Below are 27,264 nucleotides of genomic sequence, written 5' to 3'. Positions count from 1 at the left end.
AATTCTGTCTAATTGATGCTCAGATTCTGCACAAAAATAGACAATTTGGGAAGAGCTGATACGATTATTCGAGCCTTGCGACTCGTTTTTATAGTTGTTGACAGTCGGTAACTATAAAAACAAGCCGTGATCTCTTAACCCTTAGCGCTCCGAAGGCTCCGCTACGGAGACATTTGTCATTTGTTCCGTAACTCCGAAGCTAAATGTTTTTAGCATACGTTATCGTCGGCGTTAGCAATTGTTATCTGTAGTTAAAACGTGCTAAGTCTGTACCATTACGATTAAACCATTTTTTGACCTTTTCTGTGGTTAGCAACACGGATAAAAATAAATATTATGATGAGAATTTAGAGCCGAGTGATACCGAAGACGTATTTGATTTTGAAGAGTTAAAAGACATTGCGGAAGACAATGTTGGTTATGATTCTGACGCTTCGAGTAGTAGTAGCGAAATTATACTACCAAAGAGACGAAGAATGAGAATTATTGAAAGTGAAAGCGAAGATTCGTTACAAGACTTGGACGAATGGCGTGATGTTACGGAAGAATTACATATTCCAGATGGAATACCTTTTAGCGTATTGCCACAGGTCATTGGACCACAAGTTCCTACAAACATTGAACAGCCGATACAATATCTTAAATTATTTTTCACGGACGAATTGGTAAATGAAATTATAAAGGAAACCAACAATTACGCAGAAAATGTTCTACACTTGAAAGAAATATCTGGTAACTCTATTTGGCAAAGTGAATACTGTGACACTTGTCTAAGTAAACGCAGAATGCACATGGGAGATTGTTACCAAAGATATCGCACCATGGTGAATTACAGAATTTAAAGTTTATCTTTTATTTACAATAGGAAAATGTATATTTATAAAATAAATAAAGTCAAATGCATTTGCAAGGATGTATAATCTTTTCCGCTCAAAATAAGACTTCCTTCATCTCAGGATTGTCCACAAAAATGGACAATTTGGGAAGGGGAAATACAATTATTCGAGCTTTACGGTTTATTTTTATAATTATAAATCGTCCACAATTATAAGAACGAGCCGCAAAGCTCGAATAATCGTATCTCCTCTTCACAAATTATCCATTTTTTAGTGGACAATCTGAGCGTCAGCTAATGTCTCCCTTACTGACGCTCCAGATTATGCAGAAAAATGGACAATTTGGGAACAGGAGATACGATTATTCCGGCTTTGCACCATGTTTTTATAATCGTTGGCAATCGGTAACTATAAAAACAAGTCGCAAGGCTCCTCTTGCTTTCGTTATTATATTATATAATAACGTATATATTATTATATTAACGTATAATCTTTCCCGCTCAAAATAAGACTTCCCTTATCTCAGGCGCTCCGCTCCAAAAATGTGCCGGAGTTGCCGGTAGGCAGTACTCGAGAAACGCGCGGAGCGCTAAGGATTAAATTTAAAAACAAAATTATCAAACCTCATAATTTCATAAACTTCCAAATTGAATTTCAATCCCGTAAGGCTCGAATAATCGTGTCTCCTCTTCCCAAATTATCCATTTTTCTGCACAATCTGAGCGTCAATTATGGAGAATTGTCTGCACTTGTTCATCGGTACGGTCGAGTTGATTTAAGAATACGTCAGAAAATTTGGCGACTTTGTATGGAAATTTCGGACAGTATACTGGCGAAATAAATCTGGATCGAAGTTTTTGTTTTTCGCGACCGTTTCAGAGCACGTTCGCGGCGCGCATAAATTCGTTGTACGGCCATCGCCGCTGTTGAAGAAAAATGGCAGGGCGTTGCGGCGAGCCCATTTCCCTCCACGTGGATCATATTAAACGATCTCGCGACAGTGTACGCGTTTCCACGAGGCAACGTATCTGGGATCTCGCGTTTCGCGGGCTCGAAAAAGGAAAAATCCGCGCGGTTGTGCGCCGCGTGCGTTGCCGTACAACGATAAAACTCCGGCGCTGATACGGGGCCGCTGCCTCGGCCGTGTTCTATCTCGTTTAAAACAGAAATTATGCCACGGTGCTGCACGCTTGCCGCGAGAAATCATTGAATAAAAGTCTGCCTTTGTGGCCGGTGTCCCGGTTTCGATGCGCCTCGCCGCGGCGTGCTGCGAACGTATCGGGACGCGGAGGTATTAACGCGTTCTCTTTAAACGAAAACATGTATAAAGTACGCCGCGGGATCGTAACTTCGGCCAGCCAAGTCGCGGAGTTTGCACAACGGTTAATGTCGCGGGGACCGTTCCAATTTTTCCCGTTTCCAAAAAACCCCGGCGCGCCGCACTCCGCCCCCCCTTCGTTTTTCATTTAATATCGCGCATCCAAGTTCACGACCTACTTTCGCGAATTTAATACCACCGAGAATAGACGCGACACGGTGGCTTTCCTTCAATTTCCACTCGTTGTTCTCGCCCTTTCAAACCGTTGCACCAGCGTGTTACCATTCTTTCCTCCAACAAACGCGTCGCCACGTGTCACGTCGGATCGCCGCTTTCTGCGATCGTTCACGAATATTTATCTACTCTCCGATCGAACATAATTCTTACATTACTAAATCTGTTTGGTTTTCAACGAATTGTTAGAGTTTCAAGCATGGCAGGCGTGAATGCTTAATTTTTACACGCGGAAGGAGAACAAAAATCGAAAAGAATGGAAATGCAGTTACATTCACGATCATGTCAATTTTCAAACGTTTCAGGATAAACAATACGATAAACAATAAATTTTAACGAATCTGCCATTTATTGCTGTCTGTATATCTTATTGCACGATGTAGTGCATAATTTTAACCCTTTGCACTCGAAGCTATTTTAACTGTAAATATAAAATCATTTTTCTAACTTACAGTATTTCTATTTTATATGACAAAATGCATTTTATGCATATGAAATTGACTCTCGAGACTTGCACAACAGTTACACTCTTAACAATAAATTTCTGCGTATCAGAAATTAGTTGAGGAAAGATCTAACCCTTTGCACTCGAAGCTATTTCAACTGAAAATATAAAATCATTTTTCTAACTTGTAGTATTTCTACTTTATATGACAAAATGCATTTTATGCATTTGAAATTGACTCTTGAGACTCGCACAACAGTTACACTCTTAACAATAAATTTCTGCGTATCAGAAATTAGTTGAGAAAAGATCTAACCCTTTGCACCCGAGGCTATTTTAACTGAGAATATAAAGTCATTTTTCTAACTTATAGTATTTCTACTTTATATGACAAAATGCATTTTATGCATTTGAAATTGACCTTGACATAATCCTTTGCACTCGCATCTATTTTAACTGCAAATATAAAATCATTTTTCTCACTTGTAGTATTTCTATTTCATATGACAAAATGCATTTTATGCATATGAAATTGATTCTTGGGACTGGCACAACAGTTACACTCTTAATAATTTTTTAAATCTATACTTTGTTAATATCAAAATTATCTTAAAAGGTGATCTAACAAATTTCAGTGGTGCCCCAGAGTCACCACTCGAGTGCAAAGGGTTAATATCACATCTACATGTCAACGTACCTATCTTGTATCGTCTTCAGAGCAATGGAAATTGAACTGATTCTCAATGAATTCTTACGAAATTACGTAAAACCAAAAACAGTCGATAGTTATTCGCATTAATCGAATAATTTTACAATCATTATTAGAGTCATTTATCTCAATAAAGAATTAAATATTATTCAAATAAACAGAGTGATTTTATCACGAATAATGAATAATATTTAAATATATCTAATATTTATATATACAATATGTTAGGATTAACCACATCTCGGAATTATTTGCTCCTTGAAAATGAATTTTTGCGATGATTTGTTACACCTCTCTGATTTTACTAGAGATATCGATAATTGATATCAAACAACTTATCTTCTCAACTTTAATTTGATTAACGCTTCGACTGCCATGTCAACGATGACAATGAATAATATTTAAATATATCTAATATTTATATATGATATTTAAATAAAATATTCGACCAAAAGAAAATTCATTTTAATAAAATTAATTTCATAATGATATCATATTCGTTCGAAACAATTCCTATAATATCCAACTCTGCTCCTATCCAAAAACGTAACACAATGAAAAATTGAAATGATGCTAAAATTATGCGCCACGGTGTACTATTCTGAATCAAAAGAAATGTCTCTAGATCCCGAAGGTAAAATATCTTCGAGCACGAAGGGTTCATATCGTCGCGCGGAGGCAGAATCGTTGCATTCGGTGCATCTGTTCCGAAGTCGACGAGGTCCAATTTCTCGGTGACACGGGGCGGGTAAATGAAGGCATAGTAACTCATCCTCGGACGAGCGCATATCTGGACCTATTTTTCGCGGGTCCGGGTCGAATCGGGGACAAGCGGCAGAGCAACTGCCGGGGTCGGCCGCGTTATCTGGCCGGCCCAAAGGGTGATACCGGGCCGCGTAATCCCCCGGTAAGAAAAACGAGGCTCCCCCGCGCCCGTAAATTCCGTAACGATCCCGTCAAACGGGATCGCGCGCACCGCCCACGCATATGATATTTTATAGGTTTTAAATGACGGGGAGCCGCGCAAACAACTTGGCGTTCGGCCAAGCGCGTTAACGAATATGAATGGACCGCGAGCGTGCCGTTGTCTCCGCGAAATAAGTGGACACGGGGAAACGTCCATGATTTTCCGAGTGGCTTGTAGCACCCCTGGCGCTGCGTGCGCCGCGATAACGACCGTAACAGTCTGCGGCAGAATACACTTCCACCGAAACTCCGCCGGCATTAATAATCATTATTCTCGCGTGACTTCGTGGTAAGAGCCGATAGCTGATGGCTGGTAATACTGTCGCGAAACTCGCACGGTGTTTACGTTATGTAAAAAAGGTGCCCGTAATTTCTCATTTTAATGTCCCGCGGTGCATACATTGAAACAATTTCTTTTTATATATAAGAAGCACTTTTATGATAAGCGTAGTGGTACTTAACCCTTAGCGCTCCATGAATTTCTCGAGAACTACCTACCAGCAACTCCGGCACATTTTTGGAGCAAAGCGCCTGAGATAAAGGAAGTCTTATTTCGAGCGGAAAAGATTACACGTCCTTCCGAAAGCGTTTGGTTTTATTCATTTTACGTTGCTAAGTACAAAAATGGACAAGAAATGTTTTAATCGTAATGGTATCTACTTAACATTGTGCGAGGTCGGTGCATCGACATCGTGAATTGCGACCGAAATTTCCAAGCAGCAAATGCATCCTCATCGAAATGGGTAAATTTACTGTTAATGATATTCTTCGCGGTTCTTAAATAAATATATCCCTCGTGTTCTTTGACGCGATTTATTATAAAATTAGTATCGCGAATCGTCCGTTGAATTCTGTTCGGATACGGAATTATTGAAACAAAAATATCTTTTGTGTGAGTTTGCCGGAATTTTTTTATCGTTAATCTTCGCTGGAATCGGCTCGATTAATGATTAAATTAAATTAAAAATTAGTAAATATTCTTCGGACGTTCTAAAATAAAGTTGAACAGCGTTTTTCTGAAAAATATCACTACCGGCAACTTCGGCACATTTTTGGAGCAAAGCGCCTGAGATAAAGGAAGTCTTATTTCGAGCCGAAAAGATTACACGTCCTTGTGAAAGCGTTTGATTTTATTCATTTTATGCTGCTAAGTATAAAAATTGGCAAAAAATGTTTTAATCGTAATGGTACATACGCTGAGCACGTTTTCACTACAAATAACAATTGCCAACGTCGACAAAAACATCTTCGGTGTAATCATGCTAAAAACGTTGGGCTCCGCAGCAGAGTCTTCGGATTTACGGAACAAATGACGGATGTCTCCATAGCGGAGCCAACAGAGTGCTAAGGGTTAATCGTAACGATAAGTTTAATTGCGATTCGTGTACTTTCTTTAGATACTGTACTTAAGCTTTTCATCGTGTAAAAATTACCTACACAGCTTTTTTTATTGGTAACAATTTGTGCGGATAATATGGTACCGTTGTTCCCGACGAAAATCGAAAAATTATCACTAGACAGCGGATATTACGCATTCGTGACAAAAGTGAGTAGATTTTATACGAAACAGAAATTTCGTAGAAATTTCAAATACTTAGAAGCACGTAGTATTGTATTATTTCGAACCCATCGGAATCCTTAAATAGAAAAATAAAAAGAAATTCTATGTAATTTCTATTTCTTCCAATTAATGCGGACAATTTTTATTTTCCATAGAAATCCGCAATGTAGTTGTCGCTCGGCGGAAACAATTGAGGCAGTGATCGTTACGACGCAATGCGACGAAGTTAACATGTGTTTCGTTATTTGCTTGGAAATCGTAGAATATATAAAGAAATTACTGAAACGGAGATTCGGCAACGCTTCGATAAACAAACACCCCGATGAACAGCGCAATAATTCCCACGTTGAGAAAAAGTAGGTCCGCGCGAATCATTGCCGTTGCTTTTTTCGGAAGCGGATCGTCGCAGATTTGCTGTTGCTTTTTGTTCAGGGTTAAACGTTAACTATGTACGTCGACGAGAACAAAGAGAAACCGAATTCCAACTTTCCGGTTTTTGCGTCAACGAGTGGATTACCCCGTTGTGTCGTGGCACTTTTACGGTCGCCGATTCGACAGCGCTAACGAGACAATCTTCGAGTGCGATCCGGTGAGCCGTTGTCGACGGTGGCTGGTTAGATAGTGCCCGTTTAAGGTTAATCGTGTCTCGTCGACGTGTTTTTACAGCCAATCCAACGAGGCTGAGAGTTCTCTGGAACGAGCTGCTAGGGGTTCCGGGCGAAAGCCGAGCGACGATAACGAGAGAATCGGGGGATACGGGCGTCAAAGAAGAAATGTGTACTCACCACCATCTCGTATATCGCTTCAACGATATTGTACATCTCGGCTCTCGTGATGAATCCATCGTTGTCGACGTCGTAGAGCCGAAACGCCCCTGAAAACCACCAGAAACCCGATCTTCAGTGAACCGTTTCTTATACGCGCTGAATAACGATCCCTAAATTCGTCCCGAAAGCGTAATAAAACTTTTCGTTGCAATGGAACATCGACCGTATCGAATCTAATTAATATCTGCGGAATTCAAAACGGAGAACACGTAAGCCTAATCAGACCCGAGCAAATTTTGTTTCAATTGAAAATGAGAAATAACCATTTCAAATACAGTAATTTCTCCCGGAAATTTCGGGTTGCTGTGAATTTTCCTATGCTGGTCCTATACCTATGTAATTTATTGCTACGTCGATGCGAGGGTTCATCGGAGTCAGTCAAGCGTATAATGCGGCACGCGCCGCGGGTTCCTGCGACTCAAATTCTCGGAACCACGAAATGGCTGTTTGAGTGTGAGTCAGGTAAGAAAAACCGCGCGGCTAGAAGGTACGTGGTAAGTACAGTAAATTCCCCCCAATCGCCCCTCAACTTGGAAAGAGGGGATACTCGAGCCTCGCGGCTCGTTTTTGCAGTAGTTGATAAGCGGCAGCTATAAAAACGAGTCGCGAGGCTCGAATAATCGTATACCCACTTCTCCAGTTGTTAATTTTTTGTTTACAAGTTAAGGGGCGATTGAAGAGGATTTATTGTACTAGGTACGTGACCGTCGAATCGTGGCGTCTAGCCTACGAGTGACGGTCGGATAAAGGCATCTGGCCTACGAGTATCGGTCGAACGTAGGCCCGAATAGCATAACTTCACTGATATTTTCTTTCGATCGACATATGTACATACCTTCTTTAACGTTGTCTTTGATATTTCATACGTTGTTAAGAATCGGTTTTTCTAATGCTTTTTTCGTAAATCAAGTATAATGAATAAATATGGTCTAAAGCATGTCGTGTTTGGTCTCATTTTAATTGGAAGAATCTGACCGATGTATTAACAAAATTTTCATGTATAAGAAATTGGAAATAAAAAGGTGAAGTCACCATTTTTATTCTAGCACTACCATGTATTCATATTAACACTTTAATGGCCGGTGATTTATGTAGGTGATTGCTTTAACAATTATCACACAAAGGAAAAATATTAAATTTGTTGTATTAAATGTGCAATGTTATTGTTGTTGTTTTTTATTCTATGTGTATGATCGCACGTGTTGAATTATTTAATGAATTTACATAAATATTGTCTGGCGACGTTTGACTGCGTAGACGTGCGGCCATTAAAGTATTAATGTACACCGGCATGCTGGCCGCTGCCTTTTTTTATCGACTGCCTCGAGTTTCTATAAAAACGAGCCGCGAGGACCAAAGAATCGCGACTTAGGATTCTAAGATCTGCCGGTTTCAATTCCGATCTCCGAACATTTCTGGGAGAAATTACTGTACTCGCGGATTCGAATAATGGACAAGCGTGCGCGAGACGCGTGTTCGACGCGAATAAGGGTCCTAATAAGTTCGTTTTAATAAGGGTCGTCGACCAAGAATCGCGACTTAGTATTCTCAAATCTGCCGGTTTCAATTCCTACCTCCGAGCATTTCTGGGAGAAATTACTGTAATTCATTTCGAACCATTATTTTCAATACTGTTATTTGAAAACACATATAATACCGATTCATTTGAAATAATGTAAGGGCCGTGTAAAAATCAGATTGGATATACATTCTATGAAATATCGTTGACTGACGCTGTACACATTTTCCGTTCGAACAGCGTCAGTCGCCGGTAAATGGCGATACAAAATACACAAATAAACACAAAAAATATAAAGAATATAATAAATATACAAAAAATATCCATATAAATAAATTTTAAATAATTTAGGGATCATAAAAGAATGTACCAAAATATTACTTGTTACCAAAAACAAATTTTAGCGAGTACCATTAAAACACGGTATTCGCAGGTTTCGCAGAATGTTATAACGCGGATTAATCCGAAAGGAAGACAAAACAGAGTTGGCGCTTAGCGCGTTAACTCTTTGGAGCACAGAGAATTTCAGAAAATAAAATAGAGCCACGTTGCACAGAAATTTCAATGCGTTTTAAGTTAAACAAAATTCGTATATTTTATATTACCAAAGGAATCGCATGATGTAAAAACATAAAAAGATAATAATAATTCAATTCAATTTATAAAGTAGGACTCTCAAGCAGCCTCACCGTGCCGCGCGGGTTGAATGAGTAGCATGAATGCGCATGCTGCTATTGCAATATTTCACGGTGGGTCTAAAAATGTCCCGCCGTGCATTACCGTGCATCAAAAAGATGAGACATTTTTAATCCCACCGTGCCCCGAGAAGTGTTAGAATTCAGTATACCGTATCCAGTGCTAGAAGGTGGACTTACAGTGCAGTTTCTCGTCCAAGTTGCCTCGCGACGTCACCGAGAGCGCTCTTATGAATTCCTCGAATTCTATCGTGCCGTCCTGCAAGAGAATCGGGTCCGGGTCCAGCCGCGCGTTGTCGTCTCGATCGGTGACGAAGAGCCATCGCGGGGATCGATTGTTCGCGGACGGGGGACGAAGCAGCCATTTGTAAAAGGTTCGCGGAAAATGTTTACCCCGAGAGGCGAATTGCGAGGGCGAAGCATCGTGAAATATCGTCCGCCGAGGACACGTAACGTTTCGAGCGGGCCATTAAACGCGCAGACGCCGGGCCGGGCCGAGCCGGGCCGACGGTCCGCTCCGAAGTGGATAATGCTGAAGCACGAGTGGATCAACGAAAATGGAAAAAAGAGCCGGGTAATAATACCACGATGATGCACGCAGCGTGCCTTCTCTTTCGGGCGCGCACGCGAAACACGAGCGGCACGAATCGGTCGAGGGCTGCGAAACTGTATCATCGAACACCCCGGCGGTTTTATTTTCGTACCGACGGCAACGAATCCCACTTTCGGGCCAGTAAAATGCAAACTAGCCGCGGTTAGACCGTCCTTTATCGGCGGGCTGCGGATCTTTATGCGCAGAGAAACACAGTCGGCCTCGGGATCCAAGGAACGAGAGCCGACAGGGCTCCGAAATGTACACGGACGTTAAATTTCCGAACTTCGAACAACCGTCCCTGCGAATTTATTCGTTTATTTATTCGACGGGCAAGGGAACCCCGTCGCGCAAAATTATTCAATCGCGATTTCAATGCGAACGTATCGCAGGAAGCAAGTGCAAATAATCCATCCGTGCGCAGAGTAGGCCGAGAAGAATTGAAACGTTTGCAGGAACTGTTCTCTTTTAACGCTTTGACTGCCGCGTCGCTCATATTTAGGCGACAGAATGATTTGCTCGAATAATCAATTTTTATCCTGATCTATCGTATCCTCCGAATTATTATTAGAATCCGCGACAAGTAATAATGTTAACAAAGTAATCGAAGCGATACAACTTAACTTGACAATATTATTGGGTTGGGGAATAAGTTCGTAGCGTTTTTATATTTTCTTTTATTTTACAACGATTTCTTGCTGTTTGACAAAGTGTATAATATTCATTCGATAGAGCCCTTTCTGCTCTACGAAACTGTGCTAATCGTCTTTTCGAGTAATTTAAGTTTTTATTACTTTTGAGGCTTAGAAATGGAATATCCAGGAGGTAAAAAGCAACATTTTCGACAATTTCTCTTCGCTTTTCATTGAGGTCAAGAAGCTGCTGAAGAATACGGAGATGTCATAGGCGAAGTTTGGTTGCGAAGTTAAAAAATGGTGATTTTAACGTCAACGACACGCCCCGCAACGGAAGACCTTCTGAATTCGACGAAGAGCGTCTCAAAGCACTTTTGAAGGAGGACGGTCACCAAACAAGTCGTGAATTGGCCGAAAAAATGAACTGCGATCATAAAACGATTCTCAATCATCTTCATTCAATGGGATTTGCTGAAAAATTGGGAGCCTGGGTTAAATTCGAATTCAGAAGGTCTTCCGCTGCGGGGCGTATCGTCGACGTCAAAATCGTCATTTTTGAACTTCGCAAATCATTTCCGTGCTGTAGACTCGCCTATGACACCTTCTCCGTATACGTTCCAAATGATCCGGGCTGCTTCAGCAGCTGTTCGATGAAAAGCGAAAAAGAGAAGGTGTCGAAAATGTTGCTTTTTACCTCCTGGATATTCCATTTCTAAGCTTCAATAGTAATAAAAAAATTAAATTACTCAAAAAGACGATTAGCACAGTTTTGTAAAGCAGAAAGAGCTCTATCGAATGAATATTATACACTTTGTCAGACAGCAAAAAATCGTTGTAAAATAAAATAAAATATAAAAACGCTACGATATATCTAATTTAGTTATATATATATATATATATATATATATATATATATATATATATATATACATATATAAATTTTGTTATATAGGGCTCTATATATATATATTTTAAGCTGTTAAAGTGTTAAAGTGGACGCACAGAATTCGCAATTTATGGCAAACAAATATACGAACGACTGCTTCGCAGGAATTTTTTGGAATTTCGGAATACCGAATGCCGTCTTCTTGTCAGCTTTGTCCAAAAGACCGTGGCCGGTAGAGTGTTTCTTAAAATTTGTTGAAATTTGAAATGCTATTGCGAATCGTTGTTGCGGAAGGAAAGTTCTCGCACGTCGACGGTGAAACACGTCGATGAGATACTACGTTCGATGCAAGCACGCGGGAAGAGGATCGCGTGTCGCGAAATTCGATGGAAACGAACGATGGGATCACGAAAGTACTAGACAAAGTTGTATCGCTGAGAGAAATCGATCGATCCGGACGGCGTTCCGAACAAAACTGACATTTCCGAACGCTTCGAGCCCGACAGACAGCCTTCGTCTCGGACCGATCCACGTCGATGATCAAACTATCCAACAAATTTCAACTACTTTTTACTATTAGCTGACCGATAGGTGCTTTTGCAACTTTCAGAATGTTTTTAATATGTGGTCGTAAGAGCTGGTCGAATTTTTAACGCCTCCGAAAAGCAATAGATTTAATCTTTATAGATTAACCCCTTAACTTGTACGCTCGAGTTAATTCGAGCGCGCTAAACAGGCCAAACTGTGCACACTCGAGATAATCCGAGCGGCGTTGTATTTTATGCTGCTATAATTTTTCACACTCGAATATAATCGAGAATTGAAAATAACAATGTGAAAGAGCAAAGAAAAAGAATCGTTTTATTGATATTTATCATTTACATGGGATTGCAAGCTATAACACTTATTTATTCAAGAATAAAATATAGCCTTTTTCCATGGAACAAAAGCGCAGTGTATCAAAATTCTCCACCAGAAGAAAAGTTGAGAAATTGATTTCTTTTGGCCGGCTTTTTTAAAAAAAACTGTGCGTTAAGGGGTTAAATCGATAAATCTCAATTTAGAGATGTCACTTTATTTTCGATTATTTTCGAGAATCGACGTCCGATTATAGCACAGTTAAAATAGGTGTTGGACAGCGTCACCGACGATAAACTTACGCTGTTCTCGTCGAAGACCCTAAAGACGAGCGTGGCGAACTTCGAGGGATCACCTTGCGGAAAGAACTGCTTGTAGATCTTTATGAAACCCTGAAATCATGCGCATCGATTTTCGTTCAATTAGCGCACCGGGCTGGCTACGATCTAATATCCATACCTGTTCCGTCAGCTGACCGTCGGGACAGTCTTTCAGGAATCCTTTGTGCCTAAACAGACAACGTCGTTCAACGCGTTATCGAACATGATTTCGTTGGAGAACGGTGAACAGAAAGAAATGTTCGCTGGCCGGATCGCCCCGGAGCGAAAGGAGATTCTCTTTGTCAATTCGCGAGGAGATGAAAACGATAACAGAAAGCTTCTAGATCTCCGAATAATTAATCGTCGCGGATTATTCGTCTATCATGAACATCTGGGACAAGCTTCGAATTTGATTTAGAAACTGACGAATTCACTCGGCGATAACCGCGGCTCGATTCAGATTCCCCGATCGCTTTTGTTTTTGTAGAAAGGGGTGTGGGGGGAGAGAAAGCTCGATCGAACTGCTCGGTCCACAGTGGGCCGGGTTTCGTTCCTTCGGACTCACCATTGTCGGATCTCCTTCTCGGTAACTGAAACAGAAACGAACGGAAACGCTCAGAGTCGAGTGAAAGGCGTCGGCATCCGGGTACGGAGCGGAAAGCGGTATAGGTGGAAGGTCGAGGACGAAACCCGTACGATGGGGATGGTTCCTGGGACGAGTATAGATTTTCTCGAAAATTCGGCAAGCCGGTATTCAGCGAAATTGCCGACTCGGCCGATACTTTCGATTTTTTACGCTTTTACGGAAGCGCCTATCAGTTCGTATTCTTTTATTTCTTTTTATCTTAATAATTAATCGGACTAAACTACCCTTGCAGAACATTTGAGAATCGCAAAAAAAGTTAATGTTGTTGCTGTGTAATTTTAATATTTTTTGGTTATCTTGTTAATTAATCGGACTAAACTACCCTCTCCAAATATTTGAGAATCGCAAAAAATTAACGCTGTTGTCGTATAAGTTTAATATTTTTCTGTTATCTTATTAATTAATCGGGTTAAACTACTCTCTCAGAACACTTGAGAATCGCAGAAAAAGTTAATGTTGTTGCTGTATAATTTTAATATTTTTTGTTATCTTATTAATTAATCGGACTAAACTACCCTCTCCGAATATTTGAGAATCGCAGAAAAAGTTAATGTTGTTGCTGTATAATTTTAATATTTTTTGTTATCTTATTAATTAATCGGACTAAACTACCCTCTCCGAATATTTGAGAATCGCAGAAAAAGTTAATGTTGTTGCCGTATAATTTTAATATTTTTTGTTATCTTATTAATTAATCGGACTAAACTACCCTCTCAGAATATTTGAGAATCGCAGAAAAAGTTAATGTTGTTACTGCATAATTTTAATATTTTTTGGTTATCTTATTAATTAATCGGACTAAACTACCCTTACAGAATATTTGAGAACCGCAGAAAAAATTAATGTTGCTGCTGCATAAGTTTACGTTTCTAATATTTATCAATAGACTGCGGATCTTTGTGCGTTTATGGTATTTATACATTTTTAACACTTAAATCTGCCGTGTCCTAAAAGCGACTAACACGTGTTGCCTTACAACGATCAAAAGATTAAATTTATTTAGACCTCGTCCCATTTTTATCATAACGAGTGCTCGAATTAAAAAGTTTATTTATGTATTTTCTACACAGGTGTCTGTATCGTTTCAGCAACTCTAAAACAAAAAACGTAAACTCTGTCATTTCGACCGATTCAGTTAATGATATCGCCATCTTACTTTCAGCATAAAAAATTGTCCAGTTAGAAAAATTAAAGCTGGTCATTCCGAGATTTACGAAATAATCTACGAAAATTGGAATAAATTAGGAAGATCTGCAGCCTGAATTTTCTATCCATTTAATCCTCATCCGGACTGTTAATTGCTGTCAATTATTGTTTCAGTAAATATTGCATATATCCAAATTGATAATAGCAAGTAAAACATTGTCGAAGCATTGCAAACTCGTCGAGTCAATAAAGGATGACATGAACTTTTTTAATAATTACGTTAACGTACGTTAACGATCTCTTGTTCGAAGTTGCTTGCGTGGAGCCGCCCACCATAATCCGGTGAAAGGTTAAAAGAAATCGATAACATTTCCAGCGCGGTAGCGTAATTGCGTGTAACTGCACTTTCGCTAAAATATCATCGGCGTGATACGAAGACTGTTCTAAAAGAATGATCCTAAGTGCGGTTCGAGTTTCCGCGTCGATTTCGCGGGAGAACAAAAGTGGACCGTTTCTATTAAGAGTTTTCCCGGGCCGCGCCGGTCGTTTTTATCCGAACGTTGGCCAATCCCGGCGAATAATTTATGAGTGCCAGAAAATACTCCCGCGGATCGATGGATTCCCGTTATTCCTAGAGGTTCGGCGGTACGTTGGAATTTTCGGAGTCGGCTTGATTAGTTCCGTTCCGTTTCGAGGTTTTGTCTCGTCCCGTTCCTTTGCCGGTTTCCGCAGTTTCCGCTCGGCTTCGTCCCGCCTTCGCGCAACATTTCGCTCCGTTTCATTTCGGTTAAGAGGGTAACCGCTTAAAACGCGCCGCGGTAATTCCAGAAAGGAGGTTCGCGGTGGTACGGGGATGGGAAACGGGGCCCGGAAGAATGGCATTCGAAAGGAAAACTTTCGCGAAATATGAAAAGTCGGGGCCGGTGGGTATCTGTCCCCGTCAAAGTCCGACGCATAGTTTCTCGATCTCATTTATTTTCATTCGAGCCGTCGTTTATCCGCGGTGATGGCTGGCTCTCGAATAAGGACTACGGCTGATCGAAAAAGTTGCAAACAGGATTAAGCGACAGGAAAGCTCGCGCATTAACGAAACTCGCTTGGAAACCGATCCACGGGGTGGAAACTCGTCGAGATAAAGTGGGGAAAAAAGATAGTTGAAAGAAACAATTAAAGAGCGCGCTGCTGGGGGGAGGGGGCGAGCGAGGGGGGCAATTAAACCTACTTGGCCTCGTACCAATTACGAGCTAGAAGAGGTTCACCATGAGAAACTCTCTAGGGAACCGGAGTCGTGTGGTCACCGCGAAACTTTCCGCGACCGCTGCGAAAATTCTTCGCTGTAGCGAGCTGTTCTGCCGACGCGTTGCACAACTGGCTCATGCCACTAATTATTAGGTGAACGTGTGGCCGGTCGTAACGCGTTTGTCGCACGTATTGTGCTCGAGGTCATGAGAGGGAGAGAGAGAGAGAGAGAGAGAGAGTAAGAGAGAGGGACAGACAGACGGACAGACAGACAGAGAGGGAAAAAGGGTGGAAACGCAGCTGCTCGGTGACAAGCTGCGCCTTCGTTTCGTCGGTGGTCACATAAATGCAACGATCCGTTGTTTATAGGGTGTAATATCCGTCGTCCCGCGGGCCAATTTCATTGGTCAATCTTGTTTCCGCCGGACGATCCTACGATACGCGTTAAGAGATCGACTCGTCGCATTCGAGTCCCGGAGCCGCGCCTCGTCAAAATGATTTCCGCGCTTCTGCGTGTTTCGTGTTCTTCCCGTTCGCCTTGCTCTCGGGCGGAATTTCAAAACGGATTCGCCAAATACAACTTTCCGCGCAGGCAAAGTTCCGGCCGGTTTTAGAAACTATGCACAACAGAAACTACGCTTACCATTTTATCGGGCTGATACGGTGGTACGCGAAACGATAATTTCCCCGGCGGAAGAAAGTGGAACAATAGCTTTAAGCATGGAAACTCGGGTTCGATAAACTGACAAAACTTCCCGGCAAGCCTAATACAGGGTGTCCCAAAGATGTCTCGCAATCCGAAAGTGGCGGGTTCCTCGGGTCATTTGAAGCAACTTTTTCCTTTACAAAAATGTTCTCCGAGGCACCGTTAACGAGTTATTAACGAAAAACAGCGACCAATGAGAGGCGGGGCTTCACGCGCTAATTGGCTCGGCCGACAAACGCTAGGCGCGCTCGCCTCTCATTGGTCAGTGCTTTTCGTTAATAATTCGTAAACGAAGTCACGGATTGCATTTTCGCTAAGGAAAAAGTTACTTCAAATGATCCCAGGAACTTCTCATTTCCGGTTTGCGAGACATTTCTGGGACACCCTGTATATCTAGTTTCTGACAATTAATTCCAATTTTCGTGTGTCTCATTATGTCGCAAACGACTCCAGAGAAGCAATACTTTGAAAACTGTATTTAAAAGACCGTAGCCTCGCGTTAGCCGTACTCGATTCTTATTGGTCACTGTTTGTTCGTTAATAACTCGTTAACGGTGCCTCGGAGAACATTTTTGTAAAGGAAGAAGTTGCTTCGAATGATCCGAGGAACTCGCCATTTCCGGATTGCGAGACATTTTTGAGACACTCTGTATATCGTCGCGATTGAAATTCTTCCAGAAGCATTCTCGCTGGGATCTTTTACAGGGTCATTTTGAGGAGTTTCTAACGAACATCTCTTGCCGTAAGTTTCAGCGTAAAGCCGGCTCCGTAAACCGTAAACAGGATAAAACGAACGCGAGAAAGCAAGATAAACTGCCGATCCTCGAAGAGTTATCTTTCAACGGCTCCTAACGAAGTACACAATTCTTAAGCGTTGAATTCGTGTTAGCCGCTTTGATCGTCGCCGAATGAGAAGACCGCTAATTTTCGGCGAAATCTTTCCGCGGCGGATATTTCGTTCCGCGTTCAAGGGTCTCCCAAACAATCTCGGATGACTTACGACGGGTTTTACGTAACTCCGCGCATTCGAGAATAGGTGGCGAGCATTTCGCCGGCTTTCGAAACGGTCGCTTAATTTAGTTGACGTTTTTACGGGGTCCGGATGTGGGACAGCGGAAGCCGAAGCTGTCGCGCGCAGTTTCATTCGAGCTTCTTCCGCTCGCGAATCGCAGGGATGTAGCAAGTTTTGCAGCAAACGCTTTCGATAACGGAGAGAGAATGAGAGGGAGAGAATGAAAGAGACGTAAAAAGAGATGGATAGAGGAGAGAAGGAGGTAGTCCGGCCGTCTCGATTCGGTTTACAAATGAAAGAGAGCGAGCCGTCGGCTTATCCGCGCCGTCTACCGAGCTTAGATCAAGGAAGATACGGCACAATGCGATCAAGGATAATGCGCGCGTCCACGGGGACGTAGAAACTTTTGTTGCTCGCTGGATATTCCGCCGACAAAAGATCGGCCGTATCGATCGGTGGCTCCCGTGTTCCGGCAGCTTCGAATAAATTGAATTTATCGATGAAACGCCGCGCTACCGATGCACTATGCGCTGTGACGGTGCACCAGTGTGACGGTGCACCGCTGTGACAGTGCATCGCGGCGGTCTGCATTGCGGCCGACTCTTTGAACAAACCGGATACCGATGCTGCCGCGATGCTTTATTGCTGTGATCGCGACCGCCGTTCGAGGCACCGATAGCCACGCAGCCTTTTTATCAGCGTGACCTTGATTCGTTATCGAAAAACGATCTAATACCTCGGACCAGTTAATTGCTCCGAGTCTTCCGCGGCCGCGCTTTTTCCTCTTTCCTCTTGCCTCCTCGCGAGCAATTTTCACGTTATCGAAATTGGACGTATGCTGGAAACTCTCCGAACAAGTACCATCGCAAGTACCATCGATTCGACGATGAAGGAACATCGGGCGACAGGTTCGCACGCTTCGTATAGCCCCGGAAAGAAACCACACCTTTGTCCAGCCATTTGTTCGCGATTTTAAGCGCCAGACGTACGAAGAAGCTTCTACCTCGTACACGTTGCCGTTAAATATTGGTTAACGTTGTCAGCAACGTGCTTGTTATCCTGCAAGTCTATTTCGAATTTCCATGAAAATTCTCTCCGAAGCTTACGCGAACGGTCGATTAAGCGTGGCAAATGGTATCTAAAGGCTACGTCGAACTTCATTTCATTTCAAGAGATTAAAGAAAGATGCCCGATATCGTCTACAAATGCGAACATAAACGAAGACGTCTGAAACTGTTGTATCGCAGTAATTTCTCTCGAATTCGCGCTCAGATTGCGCACAAAGATGAACAATTTGAGAAGAGAAGATACGATTGTTCGAGCCTCGCGGCTCGTTTTTATAGTTGTTGACAATAATAAACGAGCTGCAAGGCTCGTACAATCGTATCTCCTCTTCCAAAATCGTCCATTTTCGTGGACAATTAGAGCGTCAATTAAAGAGACATTACTGTAGTTTGTGTCACGAAGAGTATACTTTTCGGACACAGAGTATTACAAATTATTATTATTTGATATAATATGAGCCGTTTATTTTGAAAGTGGCATAAGTCACTTTGTTTTTAAGTCGATATATTTAAGGGTTTGCGTGTTTTAACACGTTTAAAAATATGGATGCTAACTTTCGAGAAGATTTACTTATATTTGTTATCTCAGGATACTGATATTTTTCTCGGTATAAATAATTTCGTATAAACATTAAAAAATCACCACTTTTCATTACGGTAAAGTAATGATGCCACTTTGCCACTTATGCCATATATCAGAACGATTGTTCGAGCCTTGCGGCTCGTTTTTATAGTTACCGATTTTTCAACAACTATGCAAACCTTCTCAAATTGTCCATTTTTATGCGCAATCTGAGCGTGAATTAGGGAGAAACGTGGATCTCGCGGTGTATAATATTTATAATTACGCTTCCGATGGAAAGATTTGGTTCCGTAAATTAAATAACATGAACAAATCGAATGAATCAAAACAATATTCTAGATTTCCTAAAAATCGAGATCGTTTAACTTAAAACCATGCGCGCAGATGACTGTCCGTATTCCGGCGAACACGAATACAGCGGTTTGTCCGAAAAGAAAAAAAAAATAAACAGCGATCGTATTAGCCGGCGATCCCGCGCCTGTAAAAGTTTATCGGCGTTTTAATAAAATAAGTGAAGAGAACGATCGGTTTTTCATTATTCCGAATCGCTATGCGCGCTTGCTGCGCGCGTGTTTACCTTTTACGCTCGACAAAGCGCGGGATTCGATTATTTTCGAGCCGGGTGCTCCGCTCGACGAACTCGTTATTTAGACGAATCGGAATAAAAAAAGAAAAAAAAAGAAGAAAAAGCTGAAAATGAGAGTAGGTCGTCCGACGAATGAAAAAGGAAATCCCGTCGCGTGTCTCCCGTTCCCGTTCCTCCTCGAAATTACTCCTGGAGCGTTCGCACGCCGATTTTACGGTATCGTGGCAGTAAAACGAGGACGTTTTACCCGACGAAAGAATATGTACGGGCTTGTGTTCTGCTGACCGAGGTCTCGACGGTGCCAGACCCCTCGAATCATCGGGAATTTTCAACGAGAAAGTTGCACGACGCGAAGAGAAGTTCGAAGAGAGTTGGAACGGCGACGTGTCGACTGTTTGTCGTTTAAGTTCGGCTATTAAGGGCGATCCGAGTGTGGGGAAAAATTCGGTTCGCTCGTGTAATCGTTACGTTCGCGCCGAGGCGTTCGTTAGCGTGGCGACCCGAACGAGCTCGTTAGTTTCGCGATATTATTCGATGGCACTTCGAAACGCGAGAACGCGTCGCTCGGAACGAGAGTTATACAAAGTTCGGAATCGAAATCCGAGAAGGAATTCGGGATCGAGACGCGATTCGAAATCTGAAGGAGAAGAAGGGGGGGAGGAGGAGAAAAGTGCCGCGGTCTGATAGCAATATCGCAGAATATCCGGAAGCGTGCCTTCGCCCCTTTGCCTTTTCTATAGGAGTCCGCTGGCTCTTCTTCGCGCGAGCCCTTACGAGAGAGGTTCGTTGAGCCGGGGATTAGAAGAGTCGGTGCTTCTCGCGGAACGAGAGATTTCAGAGCTTTATTACTGAAACGAAAGACGAGAAACTTCCGTCCGCCGAGAGAACGCGCTACCGACACGAACCAACGTCGAGTGCTTGGAAATAATGAGACGAATGGGGAACATGCTTTCGTCGACCGTGGCGAGACTTGGTTACCCGATATCCTTCGCTCAACGACCAAACGTTAAACCAATTGGAAACTGTAGCCCAGAAGACGATAAAACCCGCTATAATCGTGTCTGAACCCCGTGCTCTCGCTGTTCTTTCTTTAACCTTTTAGGTACGGCTGAATTCTGCGCGAGGCTATTTCTTTGGACGGCAGAGTCTGATATGTACTGTACAGAGTCTGATACTGTATATTCTGTCTGTATATGCAGGATGTCCAAAAAATGTCTCGCAACCTGAAAGTGGCGGATTCCTCGGGCCATTTGAAGCAACTTTTTCCTTTACGAAAATGTCCTCCGAGGCACCGTTAACGAGTTATTAATGAAAAACAGTGACCAATGAGAGGCGAGATCAGCTGCCGCGAGGTGGCCGAGCCAACGGCGCCAGCGGTCGAGCGGTCGAATCCCAGCTCAGCTGGCGTGAGTCGGCCGAGCCAACAGCGCCAGCGGTCGAGGCGGTCGAATCCCAGCTGGTGCGAGGTGACCGAGCCAATGAGCGGAACTGGGCTTCGCGCGCTGGTTGGCTGGGCCGCCTCGCGTCAGCCGTACTCGATTCTTATTGGTCACTGTTTTTCGTTAATAACTCGTTAACGGTGCCTCGGAGAAAATGTTTGTAAAGGAATAAGGTACGATGAGTTCGCCTTCATAGTGCTTTGTAATTGCAAATTTTACCAGAAATTTGACACTATTATCTTCAGTTCAGATTAAGTATATCGATGTCATCTACTCGAAACCCACATATATTATAATCCATATTACTCTAAATAAAGAATAAAGAATAAAGAATAAATAAAGAATAAAGAGAGTAAATAAAAAATAAAGAATAAATAAAGAATAAAGAAGAAATAAATAAATAAAGAAGAAATAAAGAATAAAGAAGAAATAAATAAATAAATAAATAAATTTGTTTCTCGGTACAATGAATCACTAACAAATCTAGACTACAAGCTACACCATCCTCGCAAAGAAAAGGACTGACACTTTAAGGTCCGCGACACGAAGGTTAGCATAAGAATTAACAGGTAACGTAATATAAGAAACGTGCCGAGACTCCGCGAACGATGTCAATTTCGTGGAGGGGATTGCATTTACAACCCTCTGTCTCCTACTCATCGATAAAGAACGTTACGAATACCAATACGGTCCGAGGACGTTTCAGTAGTTCGACGAGCGTTGATCGATACACGTCGAATATTGCCGTGGCACACGGATCGGCCGTCAATGAACAAAATTGAAAAAAGTCATTGCTTCATATCGATTCGAAACTATGTGCGTGATGTGTTTAAAACGTCTAAATTCATCATATTTAGCAACAGAATATTCAAAAATTGAGCAAGAGATTAATTTCAAGAGAGTTCGTCGAGCGAATATAACGAGGATTAAATTGTAGGTTAGTTTACAACGCAGCTTGATTAGACTGTTTTATGAACAGAAGGCCGTTTTACGATTAAATCTTTATAGAAAATGATGACCAGGGGTTATATGAATATTGTAAATTAATCTATAGTAAATTTGTAATGCTCATATGCAATATAGTAATTAACAATGATATAAGTAAGTTCGATTTATTTTCGTACACTTTAAATAAGATTACAAAGAAAGAAACGGATCAAAATATCCTATGATTCTTATTCTGACATATTCGTCAGTATATATTCATATTACAGAATTATTATAGCATATTTTCAAATTACAAAAACTTTTTTTGCGGAAAGTTGCGGTCTTCAGAGTCAACGAAGGTTATTGCCTGCCCTAACCTAACTCGGACATAACCGTGACCTAATCCTGCCCTACACTTTAGATAACGTTTAAAAAAACAGCACAAAATATCCTGAGACCCATACTTCGACATTTTCGTCAGATTTTGATACTATAAAAACATTTTTCGCGAAAAGTTGCGGTATTCAGAATTATTTAAAAGAGTTATTTACAATATGTAGCCATAACCTGTCAACAGTTCTGTACGCGGACACTCACTTATTGAAACATAAGATTTGTTTATTCAACAAAAAAATAAAGAAGAATATTTTGTGTAAAATCATACAATTCTACTATACAGATCGGTGCATCTTTGTATTTTCTTCGACAAATTATTAAGGCCTTTTTTTGGTCGAAAATTGATCAGCTTAGAAGTTACGATTTATGTCCCGAATGCTCATATATGCGTCGCGCTGTGTGACAGTGTGGGCGTATTTTCTTTCAGAAAGTATATCGTGAGGTTAGTTCCTTTCCTCTTCTGTTCCTATTGTTCTCGCGTTCTCCTGCAAATGCGAATCGCATCGAACAAGCTACCGATGCGCCTGCATCGACGATTGCACGTCGCGGCTTCGGAATCGGAGCGATCGGTGGTGAATCGCGGGTGGCTCGTGAACAACCGGACTTTATCGAGCGCGATACCGAGGAATTCGGGACAACTGTACGTCGGCGAAAATATGGTTACAGCCGCCGCCGGTGGCAAATGTTGTGCGCGCGCACTCGGAAATTGGAAAATGCCATTGGAGTGGCTCGTAGGCGGCCTGTCGCGACGTTAATCACTGCGAGCCACGAATCGCGTTACGCTTTGCATCAAGCGCCGAGACTCCTTCGCTTTCTGTGTCGTACACATTCGATCGGAAAAATCCGAAAATCGCTGGAATCGGCGAATAATTTTTATCTACGTAGCAGCTCGATGTCGGCGACTATCGTTGCGTATGTTCTATTAATGAACCGGATCCATTTCGATTCAGCTTTTTGAAGCAACTGCAGCGGGTAAAAATAGCATGCGGGCTACTTTCAAGACGGTATAATAATATTTTCGAAATCTCCTTAAATAACTAAACGACTTGAATTTTGTGGACATGTTAGAGGGACCAGTTTGCTGTACAATAACTGAAATACTATTAATACTAATAAAATACTAACGAAAATACTATTAACCCTTAGCGCTCCGTTGGCTCCGCTATGGAGACATTTGTCATTTGTTCCGTAAATCCGAAGGCTCTGCTGCGGAGCCCAATGTTTTTAGCATGATTACACCGAAGATGCTATGTTTTTGTCGACGTTGGCAATTGTTATTTGTAGTGAAAACGTGCTCAGCGTGTGTACCATTACGATTAAAACATTTTTTGCCCATTTTTATACTTGGCAACGTAAAATGAATAAAATCAAACGCTTTCGCAAGGACGTGTAATCTTTTCCGCTCGAAATAAGACTTCCTTTATCTTAGGCGCTTTGCTCTAAAAATGTGCCGGAGTTGCCGGTAGTGATATTTTTCAGAAAAACGCTGTTCAACTTTATTTTAGAACGTCCGAAGGATATTTACTAATTTTTAATTTAATTTAATTATTAATCGAGCCGATTCCAGTAAAGATTAATGATAAAAAAGTTCCGGCAGACTCACGCAAAAGATATTTTTGTTTCAATAATTCCGTATCCAAACAGAATTCAACGGACGATTCGCGATGCTAATTTTATAATAAATCGCGTCGAAGAACATGAGGAATGTATTTATTTAAGAATTGCGAAGAATATCATTAACAGTAAATTTACCCATTTCGATGAGGATGCATTTGCTGCTTGGAAATTTCGGTCGCAATTCACGATGTCGATGCACCGACCTTGCACAATGTTAAGTAGATACCATTACGATTAAAACATTTTTTGCCCATTTTTATACTTGGCAACGTAAAATGAATAAAATCAAACGCTTTCGCAAGGACGTGTAATCTTTTCCGCTCAAAATAAGACTTCCCTTATCTCAGGCGTTTTGCTCCAAAAATGTGCCGGAGTTGCTGGTAGGTAGTATTCGAGAAACGCGAGGAGCGCTAAGGGTTAATAATAATAATAAAATACTATTAATAAAATACTATTAATTTTGTTATTGCTTGAAATAACAAAAAAAAAGAACGCAAGAAAACTCACGTTTCTCAACTTTTTTATCGAAGCATATAAAGAAAATTTGAAAAATAAAATAAAATAAAAATTGTAAAATGAATCTTTGTGGGTTTATGGAACTCGTACACGTTCGAGCTGCTGGAAAATGTACGTAACAAACTCGAACGACGTTGCTATCTTATTTTTACGTTGAGCAATTTTCCAGTTGGTAAATCGAATTTGTGAGCAGAGTAAAAAAAAAAAGAAGAAGACGAAATTACAGTTTCGTCGAGCAGAGGCGTCCATCTTCGGAAATCCAGTCGCGTATACGGAAACGCGACTTGCGCGACGAGAGCGGGATTTAGGATCGCGATCCTAAACCCGCACGACGGAACCAATATCCCGCAGAAAGATTAGCGCCGCCCCGATAACGAAGTTATTTCAGAACGGACGTTCCTTCGGCCGATTATCCGCTATTATCCGGGGAACGATAAATACCAAAAAGCATTACAGACCACGGCGTAGCTAAGCGGATTCCTACGCCGTCGTGTGTTGCTCGTTATCGTCGAAGCCGACTTCCTTCGAGATGCTACCGATGCGGCGGACTGGCCGGACATTAAATTTGCACGCGCGCCTTGGGTGCCACATTCGCGATCATGCTCGTTCGGTTCGCCGTAAAACGTTGTCCATAATAGTCGTATATATCTCGGATACGCAGACCTGGAATTCTACTAATTTTAGGTCTATTTAGCGCTTCACCTTGACTCATTTCCCAAGCAGAGTGGAAGATAATGCGCCCAACGACGCGACCCAAGAGTGCATTTTACATCGCACAAGCGTCCGCGGGCACGTTATTCTGCATTCGTAGACTGCGAGCCAGCGTTCTACAGCAACCTTGCAATGTTGCGAGAACTTTTGAAACAAGCACCGCTCTCCTCTGTCACGGTTGATTCGTTCTGTGTTGTATCAAGACCGGGTTGCGCGAAACGTTGGAATAACGCAAATTACGGGAACGTGTTCCTCGTTGCGCGTAGGTAGTCCAAGATTACGGATCGCGCTATTCGGAGTGCGCGGATGAATGTGACATTGCCGGAGGACTGTCACAGTTTTCTCACCTGTGATATTTTTACGCCGCGTAACGCCGACCTCGTTTGTCTTACCGAGAGAATCACGCTTCTACAATTTTCAGCGAAAATGAACACGTTATTACCCGTTGACGCCAAAATTGATACATTTCACGATCTCCTGCGGGAAATAGCACATTTTTGTTACGGTATATCTTGTCGGTACAGTGAAACGAGGTAATAAGTTTGCGTAGAATTTGAAAGGAATTCTGGTATTACGAGACCGTTACTTTGTCGCATTTTTTGTTAAAATACTTTAACGTAGAGATAGGAATTTTCGGAGTCGTAAATGATTATTTATTGTTTTAAATAATTTGTAAATATAAATTGTACAAATGATATAAATGTACGCACGAGTATCTTACGAATATTGGCAGGTTTCAATTGAGCCGTTTATTTTGAAAGTGGCCTAAGTTCATTTTTCAAAAACACATCGAGCTAGCTATTTTAATATTCACATTTCTACGTTATACATATAATTTCATGTCAGCAAAGCTGAAAGAACGCAGTGACCCTTAGGAACACAAAAATATTATACCACTATGTTATCAATTAGCAATATTTTTAAATTTATTAAAGCGTAAAAACCTTAAATATCTGGATTTTCAAATAAATGGACTTAGGCCACTTTCAAAATAAACGGCTCAATTATTCCACGAAAATGCTGATGTTTCGTTGACGAGAGCAACGTTTAGTCGGGCGAGGACGGAAAAATAGTTGTGAATAATATTACAGTAATGTCTCCCTAATTGAGACGCTCAGATTGTGCAGAAAAATGGACAATTTAGGAAGAGGAGATACGATTATTCGAGCCTTGCAGCTCGTTTTTATAGTTGTTGACAATCGATAACCATAAAAAACGAGCCGCGAGGCTCGAACAATCGTATCTCCTCTTCCAAAATCGTCCATTTCTGCGGACAATTAGAGCGTCAATTAGAGAAACATTACTGTATGTTGTGTCACGAAGAGTATACTCGTTTATTATGTATGTAGTATAATGTTAATGTTAAGCGAACAAATAAATATTAGTAATAAAATTGTTAGTTTTATACAAAATAGAACCGTCTTTTTGATTCAATATTTTAACAGCGATACTTACTCTTACGAGTATACTCGTCATCGCTTGATTCTCGCGACACACGTAGGTGCGCGCTCTGAAAATGAGGCGCTGACAGTTAACTGGTTAATTGACTTATACGAACTCGTTCTTTATGCAATAGTATAAACATTTTCGCGATAGATCTGTTAAGAATGTCTTTCTTCGGCTTGTTGATATCAGGTTCGACGCAGTCGACAGATATCTCCGGAGCATTATGACTTTTATTTAGTATCTATTTTCCAATTACAGTAAAATCTCCCTAATCGACGCTCAGATTGTCCACAAAAATGGACAATTTGGGAAGAAGAGATACGATTATTCGAGCCTTGCGATTTGTTTTTATAGTTACGAATTGTTAAGAATTATAAAAACGAGTCGCAAGACTCGAATAATCCTATCTTCTCTTCCCAAATTTTCCATTTCTGTGCACAATCTGAGCGTCAGTTAGGGAGACATTAATGTATTTCGGTATTTTAGTCCGGTATACAGTAAATTCTCCCTAATTGATGCTGAGATTTTGCACAAAAATGGACAATTTGGGAAGAGGAGATACGATTATTGCGGCTCGTTTTTATAGTCGTTGACAATCAGCAATTATAAAAGCAAACCGCAAGGCTCGAATAATCGTATCTCTTGTTCCAAAATCGTTCATTTTTGTGGCCAATCTGAGACATTCCTGTATTTCTCATCATTTCCAATTTATCTGTAACATACTCTTCGCGAAAAGCCGTCATCTTCGTAACGCGCGCCGTTATCGAAACATTGAGTTCCGCACGCCGCGTTGTAAGAGGGTCGACTATAATCATATTATAGGTGCTAT

At 41.5% G+C, this 27,264-nt stretch overlaps 1 protein-coding gene and 1 long non-coding RNA gene across 2 annotated transcripts in view; one reads left to right on the top strand and one right to left on the bottom strand.

Moving 5' to 3' along the window:
• The window catches only part of LOC117222699 (frequenin-2), a 78,387-nt gene that overhangs the window by 4,925 nt on the left and 46,198 nt on the right, over window positions 1-27,264 (bottom strand). The window contains exons 3-7 of the mRNA XM_033474548.2: window positions 12,967-12,991; window positions 12,541-12,589; window positions 12,384-12,473; window positions 9,291-9,369; window positions 6,855-6,943 (exon numbers count right to left, since the gene is read on the bottom strand). Of these exons, the coding sequence (XP_033330439.1) occupies window positions 6,855-6,943; window positions 9,291-9,369; window positions 12,384-12,473; window positions 12,541-12,589; window positions 12,967-12,991 (332 nt within the window). The remainder of the gene's footprint in view (window positions 1-6,854; window positions 6,944-9,290; window positions 9,370-12,383; window positions 12,474-12,540; window positions 12,590-12,966; window positions 12,992-27,264) is intronic.
• Window positions 6,287-7,189, top strand: LOC117222708 (uncharacterized). The gene is made up of 2 exons (XR_004490746.2): window positions 6,287-6,658; window positions 6,736-7,189. It is a non-coding gene; the product is annotated as an uncharacterized LOC117222708 (long non-coding RNA).

The sequence above is a fragment of the Megalopta genalis genome, chromosome 1, assembly GCF_051020955.1.
Source record: "Megalopta genalis isolate 19385.01 chromosome 1, iyMegGena1_principal, whole genome shotgun sequence".
NCBI lineage: Eukaryota > Metazoa > Arthropoda > Insecta > Hymenoptera > Halictidae > Megalopta > Megalopta genalis.
Note: the sequence above shows the minus strand (reverse complement) of the source record. Positions and strands in the feature narration are given on the sequence as shown.